General features: G+C 42.6%; 1 protein-coding gene across 3 annotated transcripts in view; it reads left to right on the top strand.

The window, feature by feature from the left end:
* Positions 1 to 21,457, top strand: part of zfpm1 (zinc finger protein, FOG family member 1) — a 100,177-nt gene that overhangs the window by 67,077 nt on the left and 11,643 nt on the right. For all 3 annotated transcript variants that reach the window (XM_055031272.1, XM_055031284.1, XM_055031278.1), the window contains one exon: positions 8,792 to 8,910. In XM_055031272.1, coding sequence (XP_054887247.1) covers positions 8,792 to 8,910 — 119 coding nt within the window. The remainder of the gene's footprint in view (positions 1 to 8,791; positions 8,911 to 21,457) is intronic.

Raw genomic sequence — 21,457 nt, 5'->3', positions numbered from 1 at the left:
ATAGTCAGATCCCAAACAGAACCAGATTATAGTCAGATCCCAAACAGAACCAGATTATAGTCAGATCCCAAACAGAACCAGATTATAGTCAGATCCCAAACAGAACCAGATTATAGTCAGATCCCAAACAGAACCAGATTATAGCCAGATCCCAAACAGAACCAGATTATAGTCAGATCCCAAACAGAACCAGATTATAGCCAGATCCCAAACAGAACCAGATTATAGTCAGATCCCAAACAGAACCAGATTATAGTCAGATCCCAAACAGAACCAGATTATAGTCAGATCCCAAACAGAACCAGATTATAGTCAGATCCCAAACAGAACCAGATTATAGTCAGATCCCAAACAGAACCAGATTATAGTCAGATCCCAAACAGAACCAGATTATAGTCAGATCCCAAACAGAACCAGATTATAGTCAGATCCCAAACAGAACCAGATTATAGTCAGATCCCAAACAGAACCAGATTATAGCCAGATCCCAAACAGAACCAGATTATAGTCAGATCCCAAACAGAACCAGATTATAGCCAGATCCCAAACAGAACCAGATTATATCAGATCCCAAACAGAACCAGATTATAGTCAGATCCCAAACAGAACCAGATTATAGTCAGATCCCAAACAGAACCACATTATAGTCAGATCCCAAACAGAACCAGATTATGGTCAGATCCCAAACAGAACCAGATTATAGTCAGATCCCATACAGAACCAGATTATAGTCAGATCCCAAACAGAACCAGATTATAGTCAGATCCCAAACAGAACCAGATTATAGTCAGATCCCAAACAGAACCAGATTATAGTCAGATCCCAAACAGAACCAGATTATAGTCAGATCCCAAATTGAACCAGATTATAGTCAGATCCCAAACAGAACCAGATTATAGTCACATCCCAAACAGAACCAGATTATAGTCAGATCCCAAATTGAACCAGATTATAGTCAGATCCAGGTTTCAGGTGCATGTTACAGATTGACTATATCAAGTTGAAACTGTGAACTTCCTTCCTTCCTTCCATCCATCCATCCATCCATCCATCCATCCATCCATCCAGGAATTCAATCATTAATGTCTCCATCTATCTTTTCATAAATCCATCTTGAACCCGTTGGTTCCCTCTAAAGAGTTTCCATGAATAAAAGAGAAAAAGTTTCACTGAATAGTTTTCTGTTTTTTCTCAGTATCTGTATTGAAAGCTTTGAAATGTAGATTCCCAGTGGGCCTCCTCCTTAGATGAGGATAATGTAACCCTACAAATCAAGAGTTTCGTCTTCAGGCTCACCACCTTCTTCACCACAACCGATTGGAATAACTTCACTGGAGATGAATCTCATCATGTGGACCAATTTGGAAACCAGTTGCGGGTTAGCACTTCATCCGTTTGATTTATCAAAGCTGGTTGAAAAAGCAGCTGTTTAGTGTGACGTGTTCTCAGCAGGCCATTGTGGCCCCTGGAGGCCCCAGTTTCAACCACAGAGCCAGTGGTGTGCAGCCATGGAGAGCTCAGAGATTCCCAGGAGAGCAGATGATGAGCAGGTGGCTACAGAAGCAAATTATTAGAAATATGGTGTTTTAAGCCATTAAAGCTGCAGTATGTAACTTATTTGTTGAAACTGTCACTTAGTCGTGGTGGTATGGGATGCAACAGATAATCTGGGGAAAAATCAAGCCTCTGGATAAACAGTTTTCCTTTAACTGCATGTCGTTTTGCTGCCATTATCTCATCTAGCAGCGAGTAAATGAGGTTGATTGACAGCGCTAAGACCCTCCTCCTGGCTCTCAGTGGTTGATTTGGGGCATTTCTAAGGACAGCAGATGTTGCAAATTAATTTTTTTACAGATTGTCTCTTACCACTCTGACAGTTTTAAAAAATGTATAAAAGACATATATATATATTTAAAATATAAGTTACATACTGCAGCTTTAAGAAAAAGTTATTATTTTCTCTAATTGTCTTCCAACACAAAAGGAGGAGGAAGATGCTGCTCATCCTCCCAACAGTGGCTCTGTCACCGTTTTCACCCCCATCGTCCTATGAACAGAAAAAAATTCGTTTAGTTTTCCCCCCTCGGTTTATCTTTCTTCGCATATTTGTGAATTTGCATGTTTGCTTCTTGCTCTTTTCTGCTGCTGTATGTATTTTGTAGATAAAAGTTCAGCAGTGCAGTTAAGAGAAATTAGTTGGGTAAACAGTGGTAAATGTCAATGATAAAGTTCTGTTGAAGCTCATCTGATTAGCGGGGCTACGCAGGTGTCTTATCTTGCCTGTGCAACAGAGGGTAAAATGGAAATGATTGCGTGGTCCTGAGCAGCAGATGCCTATCCCAGAAATGTCTATCTGCCGGCGAGCCGAGCCGAGCCTGCCGGACTCCGGGGACCCAGGGGTTCTGCGAGGAAGATCACGGAGAGGGGGAAGATGAGACGGAGAGAAGAAGGCGCCGTCGGGTCGCGCTTGTTGCCAGATTGAGGCCCTTTATCAGGCGGCGTTAGAAATGACAAGAGCGGTCATTAATGAGAAACGCCGGGAAGGCGGCATGAAAGCAGAAAAACAAATCAGAGGTGGCAATTTCTGGGAAAATCAGACAATTCCAGTAAAAGCTGCATCTACCACTATGTGGATAAACAATGCTCAGTGTGCTCCGGACTTTAGGGAGGCCTTACAGGACCCAAGGTTTGGGGCGCCCCAAAGAATGTCTTTGTTATGAACAGTGGTGAACTCGCTCAAACGCTGCACTTATGTTAAATTTATTAGTACATTTCAGCAACAAGTGCTTCATAAAAACATCATCAATTGTGAAAACAAGCAAAAACGTGGAGCTGGACAATGTGGCTGACTGAAGCTTTTCATATCAGTCAGTAATTTTTGATATTGATAATTAATTATTCATTTTTGTTTTAAACATTTGAAATGCTACCAAACTGCTGGCGTCACATTTCCTGTTTTCACTCCTTTTATTTTTATCCAGTTACGAGACGCTGAGACTTTAACTGCGTAACTTACTCCACACATTGTTGCTAGGTAACCAAAGAGCGAGTGAGTTGCTAGGTAACCAAAGAGCGAGTGAGTTGCTAGGTAACCAAAGAGCGAGTGAGTTGCTAGGTAACCAAAGAGCGAGTGAGTTGCTAGGTAACCAAAGAGCGAGTGAGATTGTTGATGCCACCAACCCGGCTTAGTTCGCTGAGAGAGCTTGAGCTGTTACAGCCTTTCCTCTGCCTACATCTCCCAGAATGCCTTGCAGTTCTGAATTTGGGTTCAGTGAATATATTGAAGATTGAATAACCTATCAGATGTATTTTCTAACTAAATTGATTGCCTGTCTGCTGTGATAATGTGATTGATTTATTGTCCAGCTCTACAATAACATCACATTTTGTCGAATGCCGTCATCAAATTTATCGATGTGCATCAAATATGTTGACTTTAGAGCTGCGTATTATCTGCATAGTCATGGTAGCTAATCTTATTTCTTGTCATAACCTGAGCTTGAGGGATCATATAGATAAAAAAGGAGGAGTCCCAGGTTTGAGCTTTGGGGTACTCGAGTAAAAGTTAACATTTTACTTGAGTAAAAGAAAATACTTTTATTCAAGTAGTAATGTATTTTTCTTTGTAGAAACTGGTGGATTTTGAAGGATTTTGTCTGTTTCCAGTTAGACTTTTCTTTTTTTAGCTGATTAGGGTTGTGGAGAGGCAGCAGGGGCTGAAATGGGAGTCGGCGTCAGGATTTGTCATTCAGCTGAGGCCAAACCCCACCTATTAGCGCCGGGTCGGAGCAGCACACAGATAAAGATTTCCTGTTGTGTGGTGTCAAAAAATCAATAGCTCCGTCGCGATGAGCTCATTTGATATCAACAATAGTCTTTTTAAAAGTCAATTAGGCTGCATGGGGAAGAACCAGTTCTACTGCTTTTTCTAATGTCCAGATTTCCCAGGTCTGCTTTACGGACACCAAGCTGCGCTTTAGTCAGAGGCATTTCTCAGTGTGAGTTAAATCGGCAGTAAAGTTGTAATAATCAACAATTCCTGCAGATTTAAACATCTGGACTTCTAAAGCTCTTGCCTTCCATCTTTAGCTGAAACTTGCTTGGAATTCCTCCCAAACTGGTGGAGTTTTTTTTTCTTTTTTACTTAATAAGCATTTATTATTAATATGACACATCAGTTAAGATAACAGCCCACCTGCAGGTTTAATTAATTTTCCCTCCAAGTTGTGGAGATGGAGCTGTTAATCTGCCACAGGAACAAATTCGTCCATCATGTTCTTCCCCGTGTGTCCCAGACAGTTTACAGAAGAAATCCACCATGACGGCGTTTACCTGCAGGAGGAACGCTGAGACCACGTCGCATTCACTGACCTCTGAGACCACGTTGCATTCACTGACCTCTGAGACCACGTCGCATTCACTGACGTCTGAGACAGCGTCGCATTCACTGACCTCTGATACCACGTCGCATTCACTGAAGGTATCAGTGAATGTGATACCTTCACTGAAGGTATCACTGAGACCACGTCGCATTCACTGAGACCACGTTGCATTCACTGACACCACGTCGCATTCACTGAGACCACGTTGCATTCACTGAGACCACGTCACATTCACTGAGACCACGTCGCATTCACTGACGTCTGAGACAGCGTCGCATTCACTGACCTCTGATACCATGTCGCATTCACTGAAGGTATCAGTGAATGTGATACCTTCACTGAAGGTATCACTGAGACCACGTCGCATTCACTGAGACCACGTCGCATTCACTGACACCACGTTGCATTCACTGACACCACGTCGCATTCACTGAGACCACGTTGCATTCACTGAGATCACGTCGCATTCACTGACATCTGAGACGGCGTTGCATTCACTGACCTCTGATACCACGTCGCATTCACTGACCTCTGAGACGGCGTTGCATTCACTCACCTCTGATACCACGTTGCATTCACTGGCCTCTGAGATGGCGTTGCATTCACTCACCTCTGATACCACGTCGCATTCACTGACCTCTGAGACGGCGTTGCATTCACTCACCTCTGATACCACGTTGCATTCACTGGCCTCTGAGATGGCGTTGCATTCACTCACCTCTGATACGGCGTTGCATTCACTGACCTCTGATACGGCGTTGCATTCACTGACCTCTGATACGGCGTTGCATTCACTGACCTCTGATACGGCGTTGCATTCACTGACCTCTGATACAGCGTTGCATTCACTGACCTCTGATACGGCGTTGCATTCACTCACCTCTGAGACGGTAAGTGAATGCGACTGACCTCATTAACCTCTGAGATTGTTTTTTTCATCCATCCATCTATATATTCCTCCATCATTCATCCATAAAGTTTTTATTCAGTTTCTTAGCGTAAATCGTTAGTTTTATCATAAATTATTGTGACTTTTCTTTGATCTATCTCAACCCTCTGTCAGTATTTGTCCGTAAAGTTTTTTCCCGTGATCGCTGTGGAACCATCTCCGTCCCTGCCCTTCCCGCTCCCTCTCACCTCCCTGAGACCCCGGCCTTGCCGCTCCTTTCCTCCACATCTCAGGTCTCTCTCCGGTTTCCGTTCCTTCCCTCAAAATAACTTTGATTTGTCTGATTTCACATTGATAGCGCGCATTAATTAAACCATCAGAAAGCAGCGCTGATCCATGAATCCGGTAACAACCTCATCCTGGTCTCCGCCACCTTCACCTCGACACCCCACCTCCTCCCTAATCCCCCAACCCCCATCACCGCCACTCCTCGGTTAATTGTGTTAGTCATTTCATTAATGATGGCTGATTGTTTTATTGTGTTGGCTCGTCAAAGAGGCCTGGACGCCCCACTGGCTGCCGAAGCGTCTGTATCGGTAAGCCTTTGTGTGTGTGTGTGTGTGTGTGTGTGTGTGTGTGTGTGTGTGTGTGTGTGTGTGTGTGTGTGTGGGTGTGTGTGTGTGTGTGTGTGTGTAGCCGCTGACATGGGGTCGTGTGTGTGTGTGTGTGATAATGAGCCTTGCGCGTTCAGGAATGGGTCGTGTGTGTTTGTACCTCACATGCTGAGTGTGGCAGGGAAGGGGAGGTCGCGCGGGTCACTGAGGGGGTCTCTGGCTGACAGGGGGTAATTAGCAGGGATTAGGATTGTTGGAGGCCTCCCCTACCTCAGTGGAGCCGCTAACCTGTCGGGATTATCCAGCTGCTCTCATTAGTGGAAATGCAGTGATAGCAGCTCCACTGTCTGCATCTGTAGCGACGCTCTTCCCTTATGTCGCTTCATTAAATATAACCCTCTCCAGGTGATATCACAGAGACATAAACACTCCAGTTTGACTTTAGGCAACATTTACCAGTTTTTAATTAATTTTTTTCTATTTCACACTTACTGAGTTTAAGAATTTTTATGTTAAAATATACTTTTTTGGATTATTATAAAAAAGATGCTGCTGAGCTACTAAGTAGTTACACTGTAAAAACACAAATGTACTTTTCTACATAAAGCCAGGTTGGTTTTGAAAGCCTTATTTCCTCTTCAATTAATAAAATAATGGTTTATCCAGAAATCTTCCTGAAAGGTCACGGCGGGAGCAGACTCTAGGTTAATATCTGAGTTTCTTTACTGAGGTCAGATCCTCATGAGGTTTCACAATGAGGGTCAGAGGCGCCGCTCGGCCCGATAAGCGTCCCGTGTGGCGAGGATTGGCCAATGGCAGGACTGGACATTGATGGAGTGCGGAGATAAGCGGGGTCAGCGCGGCCGACCGTGGCCCGGTCAGACGATAGCAGACGGGATGGAGGCCGGACTTTTGGACGCGTTCGTCCCGGTCCGGTCTGAGTCGAGCTCAGAGTTTCCTTCTGAAAAGCGCCGATCCTGATAACGCAGATAGCATCAGCTCCATAAAATGCGATCGCGCCGGCACCTGTGTCTCTGCGAGTCAGGAGGAACGAACCACTTCCTGAGCGATTTTTACCACAAAAGTGTTTCCGACAGAAATGGCAATGTGTTCAGCTTCTGTCTGACTTTCAGGCCTGTTTTATTAACCCAACGCCTTCTTCTTTCCTGTTCCCTCAGTGACCCCCCCACAACCTCCCAAACCCCCCCGGGGGGCTGTGGGAAAGCCATTTTATCAGCGTCTGTCCGTTGTTCTCTGCTGGGGATAGATACAGAGAAGATAGATGAGTGTTTTGACATGGAGAGTGTTAGACAAACACTCTTATCTGGCCCGCCACTTTAGACCGACCCCCCCGAAACAGCAGAGGAGGAGGGGAAGGTGGGGCAGGTTGGTTTCTGTTTTGATCAGATGAAGAGGTCAGGTCCAAAGGCTGCTCAAATAATCTGTAAATCCCATCCGAACCCTCACCACTTCCTTCATTTATCCTCTTGATTTTTATGATTTGGTAGCAGGGGTGAACGACTTTAAGCCAAATCAAACATATTCTTTTACATGTTTGTTGAAACTGTCATGATACTTTACTATGAGACGCAATTTGTTCTGCTTTCTCCCAGTTCAATAGAAATAACCAATCAGAGCCAGGAGGCGGGTCTTAGTGTTGCCAATCACCTGTTTCTTTGCCATTGCTCATTGCTGCGCTACAGCTAGCATAGTTTGTTGTGAATGCTCAAGCTAGTTGGCTTAGCCCCAATGATGGTCGAACATTTAGCAGCGAGTACATGAAAATGATTGATAGCATACATAATTTATATATAATTTACAATTTTGCTAAATTACTGATCTGAATATGTTATTCTTTTATCAAATGGCCTGTTTGTGAGTTTGTGGACTGCAGTTAATGATTAATCGATTAACTGTGTGTGTTCACTGGATGGAAAGGTTAAAAATTACCTTTCTATGATTCTCTTTCCCAAACTCGGGCCGTGGGTTGAGTCTGGATGGATGGGTCCGCCGGGCCCACCGGCTCTATCTGGGCTGCAGCAGGCTCCGACCGCAGCCGTCACCGCCATTCGTCTGCGCTTATCTTTTCACTTTGAGGAAGTGGACAGGAAGTTTCTCCCCCCCGGTTTGAGCCGGTGGGACAGAGAGAACAGGGCTGGCTGGGGTCAGACGCCCCCTGCTGGCCGGACGGCGGCACGCCATCTCCAGGGGTTTCGGGTCGGCTTCTCCGGAGAACGAGGAAGAGGATTAGGGCCGCAGAAAACAATTTTTAAAAGATTCTGGATTGAGTCTGTAAACTCAGAATCCTTCATTTTCTCCAATAATTCAGAATTTTCTCCCTCTGTTTTGACATTTTTTCTCAGAATTCAGACTAATATTGTATTCTAACCTTTTCCCAAAATTCTGACTTTAAACTGAGAATTCAGAAGTTTTTCCAAACATTTTGACTTTTTTCTCAGAACTTTCTCTTTAAGCTCAGAATTGTGAACTAACTTTTTCTCAAAATTTTGATTTTAGTCTCAGAATTATGACCTTTTTTTTCTCAAAATCCAAATTGCATCAAATTGTTTTTGAGCCATCAAGTAAATCTAGTCTTATAATTCAAATTTAACAATTAAATTTCAGTGCAGCAATAGTTAGTATATTATTTTCATATACTAAGAAAATAATTTCCATCCACATCAGAATATTTGTTTTGTTACTCGGATTTTGACATAGATTGAGTATTAATTATGAAAAAAAAGCCAGTTTCTGAGGAAACAAAGTGAAAACTCTGAATGTAAAGTCTGAATGGCGGTCCTGATGTAGAGTTCGGCTGCGGCGGCGTTTTTCCATCCGGGTCGTTAAAACTTAAACTTGTTAAACCGAGATGTTGAACTGATGTCATCCTCTCCGGTTCTTCGCAGATGAGCTGCAGCTGAGCGATGAAGACGGTGGCAGCAGCGTGGTGGCGGTCAGAGACCTGCAGCCCGACACCGTTTGGGGCCCGGTGCCGGGAGTCCTCCAATCAGACGGCAGCACAGAGGTAAGAGCTGCTTCTGCTGAGAGGATGAGTGAACCCGACCGACTGTCTCTGAGCAGCTGCAGCTTTAAAAAGTTGGGACACCCCATTAAATCATTTCCAAATTATGATTTATTAAAATAAATTCACAATGATATGTGAATTTGCAAGAATGATGCAAGAATTAAGTCTTAATATCACCAGATTAAAGTCAAAATATTTAAAAAATGTCTGGATAACAAGAAAAAACGTCTGAAAATTAAGTCATAATATTAAGAGAATAAAATTGTACCACAGTAAATGAGAATAATGGCAGATAAAGCTGTAATAATACAAGACAAAAAGTTGTAATAACACAAGAATAAAGCCATAGTAAGAAGATAATTCTTGCATTGTTACAACTTTATTCTGGTCAGATTAAGACTTTTTCTACGACTTTATTCTCCTATGATTGCAACTTTTTTGTTGATTTTGTTATGACTTTGTTGTCATATTTTGGCTTTTTAAATGTATCATTACAACTTTATTCTTGTTGCATTTTGAGTTTATTCTTGTGTTATTACTACTGTAATATTTCAACTTACAGTAGTACGACTTTCTTCTGATAATATTACGACTCTGCCTCTTTCTTCTTGTATTACTTCGTCTCTGGAGTCTATTTGCTCCGAAAAACATCTGCATGCAGCATCTTGCGTCTGTGCAGACCTTCTGCTGGTGAGGTCATTGGTCAGCAGTGAGACAGTGAATGTAAACATCGGTATCATGTCAGCGTGTGAGAGCGTTGGAAATGAAAACAAGCCGGGCGTTTGTGTGCGATCCTTGGGAAGAGCGTGTGGGACCGGATGGAGCGCTATCAGAGCCTGACTCCGTGCATCATGTGGCGTCCATCTAATCATGTGATACCGATGTCGAGTGAGGCTTCCTGGACCGATGCACGAACACCGCTTCGTTCCTCCCCAGATTCTTCCCGGTGATCCCGCTCTTTTTCCTTTCGGCTCGGTTTTTAGCCTGACCGGGAAGTCCAGATCCCGACCCGTCCAGAACCAGGCTGATGTTATCCCGGCCCTCCTCCCGTTGCAGCCTCCTCCCCAGACGTCCGCCTGTCTTTTATCTCCTCATGGCGCCATCCTCCTGGACAACAAACCCCAGTGATTGATTCCTGCTTGATAGGCTCTCATTTCTAAGATTTCATTTATTATCAGTGCAGCTCTGAGTGTACAGATAGATCAGTGTGTGTGTGTGTGTGTGTGTGTGTGTGTGTGTGTGTGTGTGTGTGTGTGTGTGTGTGTGTGAGTTTCTAACCCATCACCTTTCGTTCTTCCCTTCCTCTCCTCCTTTTTCTGTCTGTACAAGTGTTTTTATTCACATGGAAAGCGTCCCATCCTGACTGTTAAAAAACCATTTTCGCTTTCCCATCCTTGCGCTGAAGGAGCCTTCGGTATCTGCAGGAGATAGTGGCTTTAATCTCACATTCCTCCTGTGTTTCTCCCCACTGTCACTCCACGTCCGCCCCGGCCCCTCCCTCTGGAGTCAGCAGGGGTCAGGGCCGTCTCATCCCGAACGCTCCTTGTGTTTTGGGATGAGCCATCTCTTCAATTTCTTAATTGGAGCCAAATTTATTTAATTCTTTTGTCCCCAAAAATGCAGCTGATGTAAATAATCTCACAAAATATGACGGCGCAGCCTCTTTAAAGGGGATCTGTTGTGCAAAATTTACATTTTGAATGTTTTACACTTTCATTTGGATCTCGACTGCTTTAAAAAAAAAAAGGCACAAGCGCTTAGAAAATGGCAATAAGTTAACTTTGTTTGTTGTCTGGAAATGTAGCCGTTTAAAAAAACCAGTGACATTCAACAGGCGCCGTTACCTAGCAACCACAGCAGAGTTCCGCCCGTTACCTAGCAACCCAAGCTGCGCTCCAGTTCAAATGGTCAGCTGGTTTTACAGCTGCACAACAGCTGCTGGGAAAGACAAGTTTTTGTTGTTGACTTGCTGCATTCTTGATGGTTGCGCAGCAGGCTCCACTTCTGCTTTTCAAAGATGTACGGTTGTATAATTGCGCATCTGTGTGCAGCCATTTTCATGTGCGAGTGTAAAACTTGAGTTTGGAGTCTTGTCCCCCAGCAGCTTATTTTGATTTAAAGTGACAAGAGACCCTTAACAAGCTAAAATGTCTTTATCTGAGAATAATTGTGTGCAAAAAATGTAACAAACATGTTTGGAAAGGCCACAGACCCATCATAATCTGTTCTAGGATACAGTGCATAATGTTCTCAGACTTGGCGGTGAGATTTTACAGATCAGCTCCAATTCCTTCAAATGAGGGAGCTCATGAATTTGTTGCTAACTCGAGGAAGGGGCGATGCGCTTTCTCTTCCTGGTTTTAGTCAGAACACCAGCAGCAGCGTTCTGGATCAGCAGCAGCTGGATTAATTTTGGAAGCCTGCCACCTGTAACCTCCGCCGTTCTGCCTCACCAGACCGTCCTGGTCCTCCTTCCCTGCTGCTGCGGCTTGCTGTGAGGCCCATCATCTCCCATTCATCCCAGCAGACCCTCGCAGAGCGCTGATGGTCGATTTGGACCAATGAGGAGTTGCCTTTTGATTGTGTGTTGGTGACAGATGAGATCCGGCCGCCGCTCTCTCCCTCTGTCAGATCTCCTTCATTAGATTAGCTCCGTGTTAACTGGCCTGTGTCATATGGAAATCCTGCCATTTGCATCTCTTGAGAAAGAGGCGTAAAACCATTTATCTATTTAAATATATTCTGGCTGATATGGCTGTTGGACTTTAGAACAGGGTATAATGATGTTTACTGATGGACTGATCAGCTGGCTGCTGATTCCTCCCGGTTTTTGGTTCAGTGAACCGCCAGGTCCTCGTCAGCGAGCCTCCCATGGCAACCCGGCGTCAAGCTGCTGCTCCTCCGATTGGATCGCTCGCAACAAATCTGATATTATATCTGCTCTCCCTCTGATTGGATCCCGCTGTAATTAACTGATAATGCGGCTGCGCGTGATTGGCCTGAAGTTTGAGGATCGTTTGAAATTTTGAGCTTAGATGAAAGACGTTCTTGAAAGTGGGGGGATTGTCTAATCTGGAGTTTGTTGCATCTGTCGGACTGATGTCCAGGCTGACAAAAGGAGCAACATCTCTGCATTGTTCTGCAGCCGGCAGCTCACCCCACCCCTATCCTGTCTTTCGTGGAAAGGCGGCCTGAAGGCTCGATCCTAGAAGGAGCGGAGTAGTGGAGTTCAAAGCGTTATCACGCACCGAACGTCTTTTCATCATGTTTTAGAAACAAGCGTTCGCACTAATCCCCCAATAATCTCTCCAGGAGAACTGGGGCGATAAGGCGCGCCACCCACGGCTTTTCAAACACTTTTTGGTTAGTCTCTTCTCCTCGTCGATTCCTCCACTTCCCCCTCCCCGGAAGGACGAGTGAAGGTGATCGTCGTCTCCTCCTCCTCTTCTTTCCTCACTGACTCCGAGTCGGTTTGTTTACATCCTGATCCTGATCTTTCGAGTTTATCTGGACTCATCAACAGTGTTTCTCTGCCTCTCTGTTTCCCTCGTTCCTCCGCCCATCAAATTAGAATGTTAATTAAAACGATGCTCCTTCAGAAGATGACAAATCGATGATTACGGTGAGCGCTGAAGCACCTTCTGCGATGCCCCCCAGAAGAACGTCAAACACGAGGAACATTAAAGGGGATCTGGAGTGCTGGAGAAAGACTTTGTAGTGAAGTTGTGAGGGGAAAAAACGCATTCTAGGGTTTTGTGTGTTGGAAAATAACCAAAAACGCATCTAAAATCATTTAAGGGTAGGAAACACTCAACAGATTCAACAGTGACATTATTATCCCAAAGCTGATCGGGTTCATTGAGAAGTTTTGGCAGCTTTCTGTAGGTTGGAAAGTCGTCATAAATGTCCTTAGAGAAGCAACTGTTGCTGTCCATCAATCTGAGAAAGGATGGAAGGGCATAATTGAATGTAACTGAAACAATTAATTGAATTAATCGGGATTAATCAGTTACTGAAAAGAAAACGATTAATCACGGAGTATTCAGAGTTAAGAAAACAGGGAATTTGCTGAAAGAACAGCACACTCAGAGCAGTAAATAAGAAAAAACTGTACAAACGTGTCCCAGTTAATCAATTAATCACATGAAACCCATTTCGGCACGGATACAAGCTCCGTAGGGTGTTTGGGTTCTCCCTTAGAGATAAGGTGAGACGCTCGGTCATCCAGGAGGGACTCAGTAGAGCCGCTGCTCCTCCACATCGAGAGGAGCCAGTTCAGGCTCCTCTCGATGTTGAAAAGTTACTTATGAGTTAGTTTTGCCTCATTGAAAGTGTACAAAGATATTTGCACAGAAAACTAAACCAAAATTACTTGGTATTATTTTGTGTTTTTGTAGTGTAGATCCAGAGCCTCCCTGCAAAAACACAAAATCTTACCAAGTCTAGTTCAACAATAATAGGTTTTCAGCGAGAAATATGAGTTTGCTTTAAGTCAGTAATCGCTTAATATTGATTTTTTTAAAAGCACCAAATCCACTGGCAGATTATTTTCCTTAATTTTTTACTTATTTAACCAGGTAAACCATGTTGAGATCTAGATCTCATTTTCAAGAAGGATCTCACTGATAACAGAAGTTTCTTTCTCACGTTCTAAGTGAAACTAGGACTTTCTCATTAAATATTAAAATTTATTTTCTTAAAAGAGCTTGCTGAAAAGTTACTTGTATTAAGTTATTTACTGTAGAAACTAGACCAAAAATACTTGGTCAGATTTTGTGTTTTGATGGTTCATCCCACCAGTCCAGAGACGCTCACCTCTCTGACAGAAAAAAGAAAGATGAAAAAAAAAAGATGAAACTGATGGAGTGAAAACCGGGAGAGGAGGAGAAGGTTCATTAACAGAAGCCAAACCTGGCAGAGGAAAAGAAAAATGTGATCGGAAGAGAAGAAACACAGAAGAGGAGGTGCTCATCACTCAGCTGCAGTGACTGGCTGCTATCAGCATCTGGCTGTCATCTGCAGCAGCTCCTGCAGGGCGGAGGAAGAGGAGGAGGACGACGACGAAGGAGGATGAGGTGGAAGTAGAGGGAAAACCTCTATCCGTCGTATCTCTGAGCTTCATCTCCGGCAGTTCAGGAGCCCGCTTTCCAAGAGTGCCTCATTTTCAAATCTCTTATCTCAGCCCCCGTTTTAAGTATCGCAGTTTTATACTTTTACATGTCATTTGCATGCAGCTCATCAACCCGGCTCCATCTTTTCTTCTTCTCTGAGGTGCACAGATGTGCAACCGGCGGGGGAATAAAGCTGCTCTAATTCACCCCAAACTGAACTGCCAGGGGATGTTAGAGCGTAGAAAATGTCACACTGCAAAAACACAAAGTAGTACCAAGTATTTTAGTCTAGTTTCTGGTGCAAACATCTTAGTACCGTTGAAATTAGATAAAACTAATTTACAAGTAACTTTTCTGCAAGATGTAGGAGCTTGTTTTTAACTCAATAGTTATTTAATATTGCTGACAAAGTTATAGTTCCATTAGCAGGTGTGTGTGTGTGTGTGTGTGTGTGTGTGTGTGTGTGTGTGTGTGTGTGTGTGTGTGTGTGTGTGTGTGTGTGTGTGTGTGTGTGTGTGTGTGTGTGTGTGTGTACCGGAGGTAAAAAGTATGTTTGTATCGGTGAAGCGGATGAGAGTAGGTTTCTGATGTTTATCTGCCTTCCTTTTCTCCTTTGTGTTTTTGGAGGATTCACACAGTGACCTCTTTGTTTGGGACAGTGAGTGCAGCCCTCCAACCCGCCGGACTGCGGAGGAAAGAAAGCCATTTCCTGTAGAGATAGAATAAGAGACATGGAGGGAGAGATGGGATGATGGAATGAGAGTTGGCGAGAGGAAGCGAATCAAAGATTAAGAAAGAAAAGAGATGCATGAAGAAGAGGAAGGCCGTGAAAGAGGAGAAGGGAGGAAGAGGATGAGCTGGACGATGGAATGAGTGAATGAATGAAAGATGGTTGAAAAGGTCAGCGGAGCGGCTTATTAAATTCCAACCAGGTCAATTTAATTCAGGAGAGGAAGGGGGAAAACTCTGCGCTTCTGGAACAAGCTGTGAGAAATTTGAAAGCTGGCACAGGTGGATCAGATGTCTTATTTTTCTGACTCTTCTCTGACCTGCGTTGCTTCATGTTGTCCTACAGCCTGAAGTGAATAAAGCAACCAGAAGCTCTTCGTTTCCATGAGAGTCTGAAGATTTTCTGCTTTTCATATCACATGATTCTGCAGCTTTTCCACTTGTGTTCTGGCTTTCAGCTGATGATAGTTTTTGGTTGTTTTTCCCACCTGATAGTCCGGTAGCTTCTGTTTGGTTGGGGACCAAAGTTGCAACATTTGTTAAATTTTCAGCTCCTGTGGTTGTCTTTAACAAACGATTCAAACTCTTTGAAAAACCTGTTCCCCTCCTCGCCTGAGGGGGTGCTGCACCAAGAAACAGCACAAAAAACCTCTGATCAAGACTCTCAGCGCAACCTCCAGAAATGATGTGGCGTCAGATTTCAGCGTTCGTAAGGTTTCTCTCTTGTCTTTGAGAAAAAGAAGGAAAGCATTTCGCGCGGTGCTGCTAAGCTAACGCGTTTGTCTTGGTTGTATTTACCCAGAATCCTCTGCTCTGTAGTTTGCTTCCTGCTAGACCCTTTCAAGATTTGTTGGCGGACCAGAGTTCGCTTTCTTACTCTGTTCACACCTCCACAATCGAGCCAGACTGTACAGATAAATGAAGGTTTGATGAAAGCGGACTAAACAGAGCCAGTGTGAATTCATTCTCAATCATCTCAATCCATCATTTTGACTCTCGAGTGATTCAGATGAGAAAACCTGTATTTGTTTTACAGTTGAACAATAAAGCAGCCGTGTTTGCTTTACAAACTTCACAGTGAGAGTCCTGCTGTCTTCTCATAGATCATTGACCTGCATGTTTTACATGCAGTGAGCTGCAGGTCGTCCCGCAGTAAACCATATTAGACGGTTTGCAGCAGTGAGACAGATGTGTTCGATGATTTGCATAAACAAACATCTCTTATTTCCCGTTGACAGCTGCTGGCGAGAAGTCTTAATCTGCTCAGCCCTAAGAAAGTTCACTGCTAAAACACAAAGTCTGACCTCATATTTCTGGTTTCTAGTGCAAACGTCAAATAAATTGACTTCAAAGTAACTGTTCAGCAGGACAAGCAGCTGGTTTTAAATCAGTAATTCTTTAATGTTGGTGAAGAAGTGCTACTTCAACTATTTCAATTAACAGTTTTTCCAATGTAAATTTCAGAATTTGAAAAGTCAAAAATGTTCCAAATTTTACATTTTCTGAGTTTCAAAGTCGAAACTTTTTGACTTGAAGTTTTTTTAACAGTAAATTTGACTTTTGAAACTAAGAAATATCCTTGTTTCTCTAGAAAATGTATTGAAAATTTTTCAGCAATAATTTGCTAGGGATTTTTTCTATCTACAATGACAATAAATACGCCTTTAGTGTAAATATCTTAGTATTCCTGAAATAAAACAAAACTAACAAGTAAGTTTAGCAGGAATGTACTCTTGTTTTAATTCTGTAATGTCTTAATATTGATTAAAAACCTCTGGCTCCACTGCCAGATTATTTCCTTCATCAAATGTTTTGTTATAAGTAAAATAATCTGCCAGTGGAACCAGAATTTTTTAAATAATACTAAGGAATTATTTTCTTAAAACAAGCTCCTGTATCTTGCTGAAAAGTTACTTGTAATTTGTTTTATGTTATTTCCAGTGTACTAAGATATTTGCACTAGAAACTTGACTAAAATATGTGGTAAAACTTTGTGTTTTTGCAGTGTCTCAATGCAACTGCAGCCACAAAAATCTGTCAAAGTTTAGTTTTTTTTCAGCAAATCCAGAAGTTTTAAACAGTATTTCTGGTCTAGTTTCCAGTGCAAATATCTTATTTCACTTGAAATAAGAGAAAACTAAGTTCCCAGTAACTTTTTAGTGAAATATGGAGCTTGTTTGAAGAAAATAATTACTTATTTTTGATGAAATTGTATTTATTTCATTGGAGATTATTTCACTCATAACAAAACTTGTCTCTGAAGTTATAAGTGAAATAATCTACAGTGGAAGTGGAACTTTTTCATCAATATTAAGGAATTATTGACTTAAAATGAGCTCCTATCTTTCTATAAAGTGAATTTTGTCTTTTCAAGTGTACTAAGATATTTCTACTGGAAACCAGACTGAAAATCGTTGGTGAGGTTTAGCGTTTTTGCAGCGTTCCTCCTCATCGTCACCATCAGCGACGGTTCATCCCGACGCTGAATGAGGCGAACGGAGGGAGAAAATGAAAAATCAGCTGCCATCATTTGCATTCAGGTTTTATCTGGAAGGAGGAGGGCGTTTTCCAGTCCGATAAGGAGAGGGCGTCGCAGGCTGCACTGGGGGGTGATTGTTATACGTGAAGCGAGTTGAGGGGAAGAAGGTAGCTCTGGAGTTCAGCCGCTGTGTTTGTGCAGCAGCAGCAGCAGCTCAGCGTGCAGAGAGGAAGAGGAGGAGGGCGGTTAATATCAGACCAAATAATTAGATTCGCTATCGTGGCGGCGGCAGCAGTGCGGGGGGATCAGGCAGATTAAAGCCGGGGCTCGTTAATATTCATGAGGGGACCGGGGTCCGGGCGCAGGGCTTAGACTGCGGCTCAAAGACTCTCCACTGGCTGATGGGGGGCTTAAGGCGGCGCTCTCAACCACGATGAAGCTCCGCCAGGGGGGAGACATCCATCCAGCTGATAGATGGTTCACTGCAAAAACTCACCAAGTATTTCACGTTAAATGTATAGAACAAATCAACTTTCCCATCCCAAAGAGTTTTAACCCCCACAAACACAGAAAACGCTACAAAATATGTAAAGAAAGGTCAACTTTTAGGTTCATTATTACACTCATTCAGCATAAAAGCAGCTTCAGATTGTCTGGTTTCAAATAGCTATGAGAACATTTTGTTATCAGATGATTTTTCATGACTTTATTACCAGATGATTCAACCTTTTCACAAAGAAAAAACATTTTTCCATCTCATAAGTGCAATAATGACAGTTACTGACTGAAAACAAGATGCCAAAGAGTCATCTGTGGACAGAAAAAAATGAGTAAATTTCTGCCAAAATATCTGATATTTTGGAAAGTCAAAAATTAGCTTAAAAGACTTTTGATAATTTCAGAAATTTTTTTGACAAAAAAATGAGTGAGTTTGAAAAGTCAAGAAATTTGCTAGAAAAAAAATCTCAAAACTTCAGAAAATGTCCAAAATTGTAACATTTTTATATCTTGAAAATCAGTAAATTTTTGAAAATCAGAAAAATTGTGTCTTCTGTAAATCAGAAAATGTACAAAAGTTTAAAAAATCCAACTTGTTTTCTAGAAAATCTCTTCAATTCATCTAAACATTTTTCAGATTCTTCTAGCAAATTTTGGGAAGACAAAAAAGTCAGAAATTTCAAAGGTTTTTTTGTCTAAACATTTTTTTTAAATTGCAAAATTCCTGAGCAAATTTCTGGAAATTTTCAACTTGTCAAACTCAATAATCTATTTCTTCCATTCATTTTGTCACACCTTGTCCCCGGTGGGGTCAAGAGGTGCAATATGCATGTTTTTCTAGAAAATCCTCAAGAAAACATTTTGTTTTTTCTAGCAAATTTTAAACATTTGGTGGAATTTTGTGTTTTTCTTCTGAAGGAGCCAAAAATCTGATTAACTTTTTCAGCAGCAGCTGATCAGAACCAGTTGGATTGATATCAGGACCAGTTTGATTGATATCAGGACCAGTTTGATTGATATCAGGACCAGTTAGATTGATATCAGGACCAGTTAGATTGATATCAGGACCAGTTTGATTGATATCAGGACCAGTTAGATTGATATCAGGACCAGTTAGATTGATATCAGGACCAGTTTGATTGATATCAGGACCAATTAGATTGATATCAGGACCAGTTAGATTGATATCAGGACCAGTTAGATTGATATCAGGACTAGTTAGATTGATATCAGGACCAGTTAGATTGATATCAGGACCAGTTTGATTGATATCAGGACCAGTTTGATTGATATCAGGACCAGTTTGATTGATATCAGGACCAGTTTGATTGATATCAGGACCAGTTTGATTGATATCAGGACCAGTTAGATTGATATCAGGACCAGTTTGATTGATATCAGGACCAGTTTGATTGATATCAGGACCAGTTTGATTGATATCAGGACCAGTTGATTGATATCAGGACCAGTTAGATTGATATCAGGACCAGTTTGACTGACATCAGGACCAGTTAGATTGATGTCAGGACCAGTTAGATTGATATCAGGACCAGTTAGATTGATGTCAGGACCAGTTAGATTGATATCAGGACCAGTTTGATTGATATCAGGACCAGTTAGATTGATATCAGGACTAGTTAGATTGATATCAGGACCAGTTGATTGATATCAGGACCAGTTTGATTGATATCAGGACCAGTTAGATTGATATCAGGACCAGTTGGATTGATATCAGGACCAGTTAGATTGATATCAGGACCAGTTTGATTGATATCAGGACCAGTTTGATTGATATCAGGACCAGTTAGATTGATATCAGGACCAGTTGATTGATATCAGGACCAGTTAGATTGATATCAGGACCAGTTTGACTGACATCAGGACCAGTTAGATTGATGTCAGGACCAGTTAGATTGATATCAGGACCAGTTTGATTGATATCAGGACCAGTTAGATTGATATCAGGACCAGTTGATTGATATCAGGACTAGTTAGATTGATATCAGGACCAGTTGATTGATATCAGGACCAGTTAGATTGATATCAGGACCAGTTGGATTGATATCAGGACCAGTTTGACCAGTTGGAGAGCAGTGTAGACGATCAGACTAGATGTTTCGGGGTTTTTCTCTTGGAGCATTCCGGCGCTGTGGTCGTGATGAATCAGTCTGAATTAGCCGTACTTAGAGCTCAGACGGCTCCAGCGTTGGGTTTCAAATTAAAACAAAAACAGCCGTATCGCCACATCTGCGCTGCATCTTCTCTGCAACACGATCCGCGTTCTGCCACAGCGGACGCCCAGGCTTCCTCCCGGATGTCCTCTTCCTGCCGCCGCCAGCTCCACCTCAGGTCCGCCTGCTGATGACGGGGAGCCATGAATGTGGGAATGCGTGGAGAAACGTGTGGAGTGTTAGCAGCTGATTGAGGCTGGAAGCATCAAGCAGAAGATTTATTCCCGCCTGGTTCTGATCCGATCCCGGCTCTCACCCGAGGCCTCCGGTACCAGGATCGGCTCGGCTCCTCAAGCTTCGCCTCAGGGAGGGAAACTGAGAAACAGCGACTGCCTGGAGATAAAAACTAGTTCCTGAAGTTCACAGAAACTTCCGCACTGAAGAGCGTTAACTATTGCAGCAAACCAGATTCAGCAGCATCCATCCATCCATTCAACCATCCATCCATCCATCCACCCAACCATCCATCCATCCATCCATTCATTCAACCATCCATCCATTCAACCATCCATCCATCCATCCACCCAACCATCCATACATCCATCCATCCATTCAACCATCCATCCATTCAACCATCCATCCATCCATTCAACCATCCATCCATCCATCCATCCATCCATTCAACCATCCATCCATTCAACCATCCATCCATCCATCCATCCATCCACCCAACCATCCATCCATCCATCCATCCATCCATCCATCCATTCAACCATCCATCCATCCATCCACCCAACCATCCATCCATCCATCCATCCATTCAACCATCCATCCATTCAACCATCCATCCATCCATCCATCCATCCATCCATCCATCCAATCATCCATTCAACCATCCATCCATCCATCCATTCAACCATCCATCCATCCATTCAACCATCCGTTTTTTCATCTCTATATTTTCCTCTCAGATCTCTGATTGTTTCTGGTTTTTCCGACTCTCTTTGATCTCAGCTGAACGTTTCTGTGTCAGAAAATATTTTTTAAATCAAAATCTTTCAGAGCCAAACAGTCAGTGAAAATATTAATTTATTTATCTGGCCGGAAACAAATTAAAACGCTGCTTCACGTCCTGCTGAGGTAATCTGATAATTGAAGCTCTAACATTTTATAAACCAATTACTTTTATTATTTTTTTTATTATTAGAAAAATCAGTTTAATCTTTATGGAGGCAAAGTTAACAAGTGTTTTCTTGTGAACGGATTGTTTTAAACATTGCTTTTGGAGATTTGTGGAGGAAATAATTGCCAGTCTGCTGGGTTTCTGTTCAGCCTTAATGTGACGAGTTCAGAAACACTTGAAACAGCAGATTTGTTCAATTTTCTACAAATACATGGAAACATTTTCACTCTGCAGTTTAGTTCACACCTGAAATGTTATGCTGCAGCTATTTCCTCCCGGTCTGGTTGACTTTATGCCACATTTTTAACTCGCCAACATCTCACATCTCGATTTTCTTCCTCTTTGAATGTGTCTGAATCTGAGGAAGACTCTCGAC

This window comes from Poeciliopsis prolifica, unplaced genomic scaffold (assembly GCF_027474105.1).
Source record: "Poeciliopsis prolifica strain line A6 unplaced genomic scaffold, Auburn_PproV2 SCAFFOLD001, whole genome shotgun sequence".
Classification (NCBI taxonomy): Eukaryota; Metazoa; Chordata; class Actinopteri; order Cyprinodontiformes; family Poeciliidae; genus Poeciliopsis; species Poeciliopsis prolifica.
This window is presented reverse-complemented; position numbering and strand designations above follow the sequence as displayed.